Consider the following 12,500-nt stretch of genomic DNA (forward strand, 5'->3'; position numbering starts at 1 on the left):
ATTGACAAGACACACCCCTTTATGCTAATGTCAGACATGCACACTGAACACTCTCTCTGCCACATATTAACAAGACACGCCCCTTTATGTTAATGTCACACATGGTCACTGAACACTCTCTCTGCCACATATTGACAAGACACGTCCCTTTATGCTAATGTCACACATGCACACTGAACACTCTCTCTGCCACATATTGACAAGACACACCCCTTTATGCTAATGTCAGACATGCACACTGAACACTCTCTCTGCCACATATTAACAAGACACGCCCCTTTATGTTAATGTCACACATGGTCACTGAACACTCTCTCTGCCACATATTGACAAGACACACCCCTTTATGCTAATATCACACATGCACACTGAACACTCTCTCTCTGCCACATATTGACAAGACACGCCCCTTTATGCTAATGTCACACATGCACACTGAACACTCTCTCTCTGCCACATATTGACAAGACACGCCCCTTTATGCTAATGTCACACATGCGCACTGAATGATTACTGTAATGAAATTGATATTATAACAACTAAGAAACTTCACCTGAGCTTAAATCCGATAACACAACATTTATTTTCATCTCAAACACACACATAAACAAAGTCATTACACACTCTTCTATAATTATGAGGACATTTTTACAGTACTAAGGTACTTTCTGGCCCTCACAAATGTCTAAATACACACACACACAAAACCCTCAGTTCACAAAACACAAGACACACATGAAAAACAACCTCAACATCAACACACACACACACACACACACACACACACACACACAAAACTGAGTTCACAAAACACAAGACACACACATGAAAAACAACCTCAACATCAACACACACACACACACACACACACAAACCTGAGTTCACAAAACACAAGACACATACATGAAAAACAACCTCAACATCAACACACACACACACACACACACACAACCCTGAGTTCACAAAACACAAGACACACACATGAAAAACAACCTCAGCATCAACACACACACACACACACACACACACAAACCTGAGTTCACAAAACACAAGACACATACATGAAAAACAACCTCAACATCAACACACACACACACACAACCCTGAGTTCACAAAACACAAGACACACACATGAAAAACAACCTCAACATCAACACACACACACACACACACACACACACACACACACACACACACACACACACACACACACACACAACCCTGAGAGCATAAAACACAAGACACACAGACACACAACCTGAGAGAAGAAAACACAAGACACACATATCAAACAATCTCAACCCCAACACACACACACACATACAACCCTGAGTTCACAAAACCCAAGACACACACATGAAAAACAACCTGAACATCAACACACACACACACACACACACACACACACACACACACACACACACACACAAACCTGAGTTCACAAAACACAAGACACACACATGAAAAACAACCTCAACATCAACACACACACACACACACACACACAACCCTGAGTTCACAAAACACAAGACACACACATGAAAATCAACCTCAACATCAACACACACACACACACACACAACCCTGAGAGCACAAAACACAAGACACACACACACACACAACCCTGAGTTCACAAAACACAAGACACATACATGAAAAACAACCTCAACATCAACACACACACACACACACACACACACACACACAACCCTGAGTTCACAAAACACAAGACACACACATGAAAAACAACCTCAACATCAACACACACACACATACACACAACCCTGAGAGCACAAAACACAAGACACACAGACACACAACCTGAGAGAAGAAAACACAAGACACACATACTGTATCAAACAATCTCAACCCCAACCCCAACACACACACACACACAAAACCCTGAGAGCACAGCACACAATTCACACAGAGCAAACAACTTCAACCACAACACACACACACACGCACAAACGCACACCCGCACACACACGGGTAAATATATATGCAGTTCTTTGATTCTAAAGTTTAGGAAAAACTCAAAATGGTACACACTCAATGCCACACACACTCAATGTCACACACACTCAATGTCACACACACACACACACACACACACACACACACACACACACACAAAAGAGCAGGGGTAAGAATTAGCAGCACCATGCTCGAACCTCTCATCACATTCCCTTTTGTTTCCTGCTTTCTAAGCACCAAGTGAGAAAGATCTGCTCTCCAAAAAAAGAGCAAAGTCAACGTTCAAAAACAAAGTGACGACGCGTGGGAGAGCGCCTGTAACAATATTTTTATATTTCTGCTAATGCTTTTCAGTCATTTACTCGGAATGCAGAATTTAAATTTTCCCTTCTCGGGGAAAAAAACAACAAAAACAACGGGAAGAGACGAGAGGCAGAAGGAGCAACAGCAGCTTCACAAACACCAGATGAGAAATGAAAGGAAAAAGATGGCACAGTGTTTGCTAGGAATGGAATATATTATCAACCCCAACCTTAAATAGAACTAAAAATGGATCAAAAAAATTTCATTCATTCATTCATTCATTCACTCACTCACTTTCTACCGCTTATCCGAACTACCTCGGGTCACGGGGAGCCTGTGCCTATCTCAGGCGTCATCGGGCATCAAGGCAGGATACACCCTGGACGGAGTGCCAACCCATTGCAGGGCACACACACACACACACACACACTCTCATTCACTCACGCAATCACACACTACGGACAATTTTCCAGAGATGCCAATCAACCTACCATGCATGTCTTTGGACCGGGGGAGGAAACCGGAGTACCCGGAGGAAACCCCCGAGGCACGGGGAGAACATGCAAACTCCACACACACAAGGTGGAGGCGGGAATCGAACCCCCAACCCTGGAGGTGTGAGGCGAACGTGCTAACCACTAAGCCACCGTGCCCCCCTATGTAATAATATTTTGAATGAAATGAAGAATTGCAGTGGTGTGAGACAAACAAAACATTTACTGCAAAGTGGGACCAGGTTCTATTTTGTCGTGCGTCACACCGACACATCGCTGATTATATTCGTACAAACACATTACCTTGAGGGTTTTATCTCTTACATGTGATTTAATGCAGAACTCTTTCGTTCCTTACGTGCGATATATATACGTGCTTTTCTTCTACATGCTACAGAAGGTCTTCCGAGTTTCTTTACAGAGGTCACGGACACCTCCTGGTATGGGAAGTTATTTGTGGTGTATATGAAAGTGTCTTTTCAAACTACACGTTCGGTGACAAGGTGGAAAGTTCGGGTGTAAGTAGTAAGTTTTACATTTATTTGAACTTCTCCATGAATCAGGAGCGGAAAAGGTCAAAACACAAGGTTATTACAGGAAAAGAAGCCATCTAAACACTGCTGCTGTCTCTCGCTGCATTTCATTATACACCACACACACACACACACTCTCTCTCTCTCTCTCTCTCTTGCGCTCTCTCTCTCCCTCTCTCTCTTGTGCTTTCTCTTTCTCTGTCTCTCTTTTTCTCTGTCTCTCTCTCTCTCTCTTTCTCTGCCTCTCTCTTTCTCTGTCTCTCTCTCTCTTTTTCTCTCTTTCTCTCATTCTCTCTCTCTCTCTCTCTCTCTCTCGTGCTCTCTCTCTTTTTCTGTCTCTCTCTCTTTCTCTGTCTCTCTTGCTCTCTCTCTCTCTCTCTCTCTCTTGTGCTATCTCTCTCTTTCTCTGTTTCTCTCTCTCTCTCTCTCTCTCTCTCTCTCTCTCTCTCTCGTGCTATCTCTCTCTTTCTCTGTTTCCCTCCCTCTCCCTCTCTCTCTTTCTCTGTCTCTCTCTCTCTCTTGCTCTGTCTCTCTTGCGTTCTCTCTATCTCCCTCTCCCTCTCTCTCTCTTGTGCTATCTCTCTCTCTCTCTCTCTCTCTCTCTCTCTCTCTCTCTCTCTCTCTCTCTCTCTCTCTTTCTCTCTTTTTCACCTCTCTGGCCATACCATTTAATTTGAGGAGATTAAAGGATGGATTGGGAGGAGCAGATGAGTAAGCTTTTCTCTCTGAGCCATATTTCCCCTAGCTTACTGTCACCTCAGGCCACATGGTGCAAAGCCTCTGACCTACAACAGGCAGACGCTTACATCATCCCGCAGGGGAAAGCTGTGAGAAATCCAGCAAAAACAGCAAAAGTGAGGTATCAAACGTGAAAATGTGTGATTTGCTAAGGAATGAAATTAACTACGCTAATTTAAACGCTGAAAGATCATGAACATACGAACACCGATCGTATACGTTGAATTACGAGATCATTCGACACGACAAACCGGTAACTCAGCGTAAATGTCACAGTCGTCTTCTATTTTCTAAAGCTTCCCATACCAGGAGGTGTCCGTGACCTCTGTAAAGAAACTCGGAAGACCTTCTGTAGCATGTAGAAGAAAAGCACATATATATCGCACGTAAGGAACGAAAGAGTTCTGCATTAAATCACATGTAAGAGATAAAACCCTCAAGGTAATGTGTTTGTACGAATATAATCAGCGATGTGTCGGTGTGACGCACGACAAAATAGAACCTTCACAGTGAAGTCACTCGGCAGGTGCTTTTATCCAGAGCAACTTACATTTTTATCTCATTTTTATACAAATGAGTAATTGAGGGTTAAGGGCCTGCTCAGGTGCCCAGCAGTGGCAGCTTTGTGGCTCTGGGATTTAAACTCATGACCTTCCAATCAGTATTCCAACAGCTTAACCACTAAGCTAGCACTTCCCTGTTCCCAGAACCTGGTCCCACTTTGCGGTAAATGTTTTGTTTGTCTCAACCCACTGCAATTTGACATATTCTTAATTTTATTCAAGGTTTTATTACATTTTATTTGTTTAAATCTTTTTATTAAAATTTATTTTAATCATTTTTAGTTATATTTAATCATGGGGCTAATAATATATTCCATTCCTAAAAAAACATTGTGCCATTTTTTTTCTTTTCTTTGTCATCTGGTGTTTGTTAAGCTGCTGTTTGTTAAGCTTCTGCCTTTTGTCTCTTCCAGTCGTTGTTTTATTCCCAAGAAGCTAAAATTCCTGTAACTATAAAATCTATAAACCCAGAGATTCCAGACTACACTCTTCTGTATCAATCGTATCAGATATCATTCATAAATTCATCTTCTACCGCTTATCTGAACTACCTCGGGTCACGGGGAGCCTGTGCCTATCTCAGGCGTCATCGGGCATCAAGGCAGGATACACCCTGGACGGAGTGCCAACCCATCGCAGGGCACACACACACTCTCATTCACTCACGCAATCACACACTACGGACAATTTTCCAGAGATACCAATCAACCTACCATGCATGTCTTTGGACTGGGGGAGGAAACCGGAGTACCCGGAGGAAACCCCCGAGGCATGGGGAGAACATGCAAACTCCACACACACAAGGCGGAGTTGGGAATCGAACCCCAAACCCTGGAGGTGTGAGGCGAACGTGCTAACCACTAAGCCCGTATCAGATATCATTAGCTTTTAAATCCAGTTGGAGGTTTAATGACCAAAACTCGGCTATTATAATTCTAATTAATATGTGCTTGATGTTAATATTTAACATATAGCTGCGTACGGTGTTTATATAACGTATAGTTTTCTAGGATGATGCTAAGTTTCACGATAACGATGACAAGCCGTAGTTTTGTCTAATTAACGTTAGAAGGCAGAAACGATCCGACGAGTGACTATAAATGGGTAAACAGGATGGATAATGGAGGACGGAAGACATCCTGTTTATTAATCTACAGTACACGCTAGCATTGCTATAAGAGGAATAAAAAACGCTTCACAATGTCACGCCGCCTCATCGTTCAATTTTTATCTCTCATTTGTATGCACGATGAACCGCAGTACTGCATTTAACCCACAGTCCTGTTCTCAAACAAAAATCTAGACACTTTTAACTTATCCATGCATTTAACTGCATATTGAAAAAGACATGTGAGGCCAAAAAGCATCTTCCAAAGAAAAAAACGGCTGTATTTAAAACTTGCATTAGAAACAAGAAAACTGAGAAAGACGGGTTATTACTGTGAGCAAACACAGGCATGCTGACCCCAGACTCCACACACTGCAATGGCACCACAGGGACTATTTTTAAATGGGTATTGATGAAAGAACACACAACTGCAGGTCAGGTGATGTTGAATGGGCAGAAACAAGGAAAAGGAATAGGAGAGGAGGAGGAATTGGAGGAAGAGGGTAAACAGGCAATGCTGATCCTCCTACTGTAGGATGGGCTTTGTTTATCTGCAGCACTCCTTCACTCCAGTTGATATACTTCTATACAGGAATGCAGTAAAGGGGTTGGTTGCATAACTATTACAGGTTTGAGCTTTAATTATAAACGATGAACTGATTAAAGCTTTTCTAGTTGTTTGAGTAAATACAAGTAAAATGTCAAACCAGACTTCAATTAACAGCCATACAAAGACTACAAATTACATTTCCAGCTTCGATAGGCTACACTATTAATGATGAAATTACATAAATGTGTGCATCAATAAATCTGTGTTGTATATTATTTTAACTTCGTTAAAATGATTCGACATTTCAGTGTGGAACAACTAACAAGTAATGTAATGTAAACACTTTGGGATTTCTTTACCATTTGCTTCATTGTTTATTTCCACCACAGCAGTGACTAATGAACGTATTAACGAACTGTTCTCCATAACCGCATTGTAGGGACTAACTGATGAACTTAACCTTTGTATGTTGTTCGTATTTTTGTTACTCAGGAAGTGTTCGTGGGTCTGTTGGACCCGCTGCATTTTTGGGTTTTTAATTCAACACAATCAAATATTTTATGTTAAAACACTCTACAGATGTTTACTTCATCCCAATTATAAGCAATATAAACAGCATATATGGTTAATATTTGTCCTTTACCTTTATTACATCACATTTTTTAACTAAAGTGCTACTCGTTTTTTCACTCATTCATCTTCTACCGCTTATCCGAACTACCTCGGGTCACAATGATCTCAGGCGTCATTGGGCATCAAGGCAGGATACACCCTGGACGGAGTGCCAACCCATCGCAGGGCACATACACACACTCTCATTCACACACTACGGACAATTTTTTCCAGAGATGCCAATCAACCTACCATGCATGTCTTTGGACCAGGGCAGGAAACCGGAGTACTCGGAGGAAACCCCCGAGGCACGGGGAGAACATGCAAACTCCACACACACAAGGTGGAGGTGGGAATCGAACCCCCAACCCTGGAGGTGTGAGGCGAACGTGCTAACCACTAAGCCACCATGCCCCCCTACTCGTTTTTTGTTGTTTTTTAATAAAATGTAATAAAAAAAGAAAATCAAATTTAATCAAGTTATGAGTGGGAAATAAAATCATCAAATTTACAAGGAAGCAAAGTTTTTCAAAACTATTGATGTTTATGAATATGGGTCCCACAGACCCGAACAACATACAAGGGTTAAATCTGACTGAATAAGCGATGTTGGTTGATTCAAGCACTCACGATGTTCATGAGCGTAAGCAGGTACTTCTCGACATGTTGCGACCCATGGAACTGCACCACCGAATCGTCGACCCCGAGCAACACCTCGATGTTGTAGGCTCGCTCGGGAGACTGACGTCGAGATCTCCGCGTCTGGTTCACGCTCCGCTCTATTCCTTCGTACAGAGTCTCCAGATCCAGGAGACCTCCAAGATCGGCACCTGGAACAGACAGAACACAAAAAAATTCAGGAAAACATAACAGAAAAGAAGAAAGGAGATAGAAAAAGCAGCATGGCGTAACAGGCTAGCAAGGCTAAGCACTCGCTGTCTTGGGCTGGAGCTGACTTCTTTTTACCCAAGACTGTAGATACATTCTAGAAACACAAATATAGAATGAAACACTACTGTACCTAGATTTGATTTGGCAGTATCCAGAACACATTATTCATGTCTACTGATAGTGTAAGGAATGTATAACATGTAATGCTGGACATTAATGTCCATTAGTTAATGGACTTTAATTAAATAATGCTGCAACATTCCTGGCCTAATGGTTAGAGAGTTTGACTCCTAACCCTAAGGTTGTGGGTTCGAGTCTCGGGCTGGCCACGACTGAGGTGCCCTTGAGCAAGGCACCAAACCCCCCCAACTGCTCCCTGGGCGCCGCAGCAAATGGCTGCCCACTGCTCCGGGTGTGTGTTCACGGTGTGTGTGTGTTCACTGCTGTGTGTGTGCACTTTGGATGGGTTAAATGCAGTAGCCGTATGTCACGTCACGTCACGTCGTCACAACAGATGTAATAAGCGTATATACCTAGTGTGTGTATATATATATATATATATATATATATATATATATATATATATATATATATATATATATATATATATATATATATTTATACACTCACTGGCCACTTTATTAGGTACATCTGTCCAACTGCTCGTTAACACAAATTTCTAATCAGCCAATCACATAATCACATGGCAGCAACTCAATGCATTTAGGCATGTAGACATGGTCAAGACGATCTGCTGCAGTTCAAACCGAGCTTCAGAATGAGTTAGAAAGGTGATTTAAGTGACTTTGAACGTGGCATGGTTGTTGGTGCCAGACGGGCTGGTCTGAGTATTTCAGAAACTGCTGATCTACTGGGATTTTCACGCACAACCATCTCTAGGGTTTACAGAGAATGGTCCTAAAAAGAGAAAATATCCAGTGAGGGCAGTTCTGTGGGCGCAAATGCCTTGTTGATGCCAGAGGTCAGAGGAGAATGACCAGACTGGTTCGAGCTGATAGAAAGGCAACAGTAACTCAAATAACCACTCATTACAACCGAGGTATGCAGAAGAGCATCTCTGAACACACAACACGTCGAACCTTGAGGCGGATGGGCTACAGCAGCAGAAGACCACACCGGTACTAGTAAGGTGTACCTAATAAAGTGGCCAGTGAGTATATATATATATATATATATATATATATATATATATATATATATATATATATATATATATATATATATATATACCTAATATACCTAGTAAGATTAATGGACTTCAATTAAATAATGCTGTAACAAATGCAATAAGCGTATATACCTAGTATATATAACCAAGATAGACTAAATAATGTTTAATGTCCAATCAACTAAACAAAACTTGTTTTTTGTTTTTCTTTTGAAGAGTTGTTGTTTTGTCTGGCTGAAGTTTGGAGGGAACACGGCATATATCTTCTTTACATATACATATACACACACACATATATCTAGATGATCTAGCAATAATTTCACTGCATGGATATTTGATGTCATTGCATAACCCTCCTGGATCAAGTGCTATTAAAATAATTAGACAGAAAATTCCCATAAATATGATTAGATTATGTAAAAGATTATATAAAGTGAGCTTGCAAAAACAATAAATGCTTCGTACAGGAGTGTTGCAACGCTAAATGCGACATTACGCTGTAAACCAGTGAAGCTTGTTTCAAACGCCTCAGTGCTCTTCACACAGCCACAGAAGAGAAAACATAACAAGAAGAATGCAGCATCTCCGTCCTCATCTCCATCACCCCATCAGCTGGGGGCATCATCTACCATCTGATTATATAACGTTTCCCTGGCAACCCGCTCATGGGTAAAACAATGCTCGGCGCAGGCTAATATTGGCTCAGCACTCACTTCCTTATTGGAAGATAATCCTGGAAGTCAGACTGAAATTCATCATCTTAACACTCCATGTCTGCTGCACGTTATTAAAGCATGGCAGAGCGAGACGAAAACACGAGGATGCCAAAAGATCCAAACCACGACAGACATGAAGGTGTTGTTTATTGTATTATTTTTTCCCAGGAACTGCAGCTTCATTCCGCTGCCAGGTGTTCCTGTCTGCAGGGTGCGTGTCAGCAGATTTTCCCCTAGCCTTGTTAAAAAAATTAACCCAAAAAAGCATTCTCTATCAAAACAATCATCACTGTTTTGCATTAACACTTTATAGGGATGATGTAATATCCACACCATCTGTTTGAAATCATACAGTCAAGTTATTAATGCTTATGCAAGAGCTTCTGCAATAAGCAGGTCTCTATTGTTTTTGTTTTCATTACTTTATGACTTGGAGACTTATTTCCCTTCGTGGCTTTATTTGGAATATAAGTGTTTATACGAGTCGGCAGACAAACTTAGCTAACTGCTGAATCTCTTGTATATGGAACAAAGGAAATATCTGCTAATGAGAACAACATGTGGGCCACAAATATGGTTCTGAATTTTTTTGGAGTATTTGATCTAAAGAAAGGGGAATAAATCTTACATTTTCCCCTAAAAAGCCCTATTCGGACGGGATTAGTTTTACGTGGGGACGTGGAGTAATGCAATTTTACCTCAGGACGTCTGTAATATTAATTGGCCAATTCGCACGGGACAAGACATCTCAGTAAAACTAGCAGAAGTGGGAGGGATAACTCGCTTTACTCACCACAGTAACCTCCTTGTCGTCATGTTCGTATGACGTTGCTTCCTGTTATCACGTGCGCAAACAGACAACATGGCGCCTCCATGCTTGCAAAACGCGCTTAAACAGGAAATGACTGAATTTTACCGTACATATTTACAGCGGGTCTATTCGGACGGGATTAGTATTACCTGAGGTCATTTTTCCGGACCTTTTTACAGAAGGTAAAAGTCGCCGTAATCTTTACTGACAATGTCCGTAATGATTACCGAGATGGCACATTCGGACAGGACTAAAATCACAGAGAAGCTCTGGTAATAATTACTTTACCCCCACGTCCCCAAGTAAAACTAATCCCGTCTGAATAGCTCTAAAGACTACCAGAATTTGCCTCTACCCATCATGCCCTGATACTAACTGTAATTTCATCGAGTTCTCTCTGTCCGGCTGGAGAACCGAACATAAACATCTCTTTTCCTGTCTGCTGGATAAACCACAAGACATCTTTTTATTTTCTTGCTAAGGGACAATGCTGGACTTTTTCAGACAACACCACTTTCCATCTCCAGTACCTTCTGGAGAAAGTTCTGGGTGAGTATACTCCATTCTGTGGACGAGATGTCTAGACATCTTCCTGCTGTTTTCATTTCCTTCCTACAGCTGACATTTCTTTTTCCTGGTGCTGGACAAAACTGTGGTCAGCTTGTCCTTCCCCACTGCTTGGACCTCAATCATTGCTCTGACACTGAAGAAAGTATTGAGTATCATTAGACATCTTTTTTGTACTTCATGGGGTAGAAAATGTTAGATCTCTCTTTGTCCTCTCGATGGAGAATGCTAGACAGAGAATGCTGGACATATCTCCTGATGGAGAGACACCTGAACATCTCTTTGATTTCCTGTTGGAGAAATTACTGGATTCTTCCCTCTTGCTACAGTAGAATGTTGGACATCGTTGTCCTTCTGCTGGAGAGAATGTTGGACATCTCTCTGTTCTCTTGCTGGAGAAAATGCTGGATATTTCTATGATCTCCTGTTGGAGAGAATGTTGGACATTGTTTGTCCTCTTGCTCAAGAGAATCCTGAACATCTGTTTGTCCACCTGATGGATAGAATGTTGCACATCTCCTTGTCCTCCTCCTGGTAAGAACGTTGGACATCCCTCTGCCCTTTTCACAGAGAGACTACCAAATATCCTTTGCTCTCTTGCTGGACAGAACACTTGATGTCTCTTTATTCAACTTCGAGGGCTTTTTGCATTCTGACAGGGGCAACCGCGCCCTTATCAGGGCATGAAGCTGCTTTGTCGTTCAACCTTTAGAAATGTCAAGAGTGTCTAGAAGAAAAGGAGAGGGCACAAAAAAAGTTACAGGGTGCGAGATCGAGAATGAGAGCGAGAGACGAGATTCTGTAATACGTGAAGAGAGATGAATGGATTGCTGCATCAGCCTTTCTTTATAGAGGGATATATTTCAAAACTCCAAACTGATGAGAATAGTTCCAAGAAATCCAGGACTTTTTTTCTGAACCTTGGTAATAATCAGATTACTTTGATCATTTGTTAGGTTTTTGAGCCTGGGGAAACCTTTCAGAGAACCAATCCTTGGCCCTCACATTAAAACAGTCATTTGCGGGTCACATTCATCAAACCGTACAGTCCACAGCAGGTATGGAAGCGATCTGCTCATGGTGCAGTTCAACTTGTTAGATTATTTTAAGATTTGTGATGGAACTGACAGTGAGAGAAACCTTACTGATATGTGTTCATACCAGACTTCAATAGGAATGAAGCAAAATGCAAAAAATCCTTGCCTAAAAATCTTCATATACTAGTAGAGCTCCTTGTTCGACTGTATTCCTGCACAAAAACGTTCCTTGCATCAAAAAGGTCTATTCGTTGATATTTAAAGTTGGGGTGCACGATGTTTGAGAAATCGGGCCGACAAACAAAACAAACATGTAGCCAATGAACAGAAAGGGGCGTGTCTTGTCAATATGTGGCAGAGAGAGAGTGTTCAGTGCGCATGTGTGACATTACATTGTTGAACGTTGTTTTC

At 41.6% G+C, this 12,500-nt stretch overlaps 1 protein-coding gene across 2 annotated transcripts in view; it reads right to left on the reverse strand.

Annotated features, from left to right (window-relative positions):
* Positions 1-12,500, reverse strand: part of LOC132855952 (A disintegrin and metalloproteinase with thrombospondin motifs 2-like) — a 151,597-nt gene that overhangs the window by 42,334 nt on the left and 96,763 nt on the right. For both annotated transcript variants that reach the window (XM_060885252.1, XM_060885253.1), the window contains one exon: positions 7,509-7,708. In XM_060885252.1, coding sequence (XP_060741235.1) covers positions 7,509-7,708 — 200 coding nt within the window. The remainder of the gene's footprint in view (positions 1-7,508; positions 7,709-12,500) is intronic.

This window comes from Tachysurus vachellii, chromosome 13 (assembly GCF_030014155.1).
Source record: "Tachysurus vachellii isolate PV-2020 chromosome 13, HZAU_Pvac_v1, whole genome shotgun sequence".
NCBI lineage: Eukaryota > Metazoa > Chordata > Actinopteri > Siluriformes > Bagridae > Tachysurus > Tachysurus vachellii.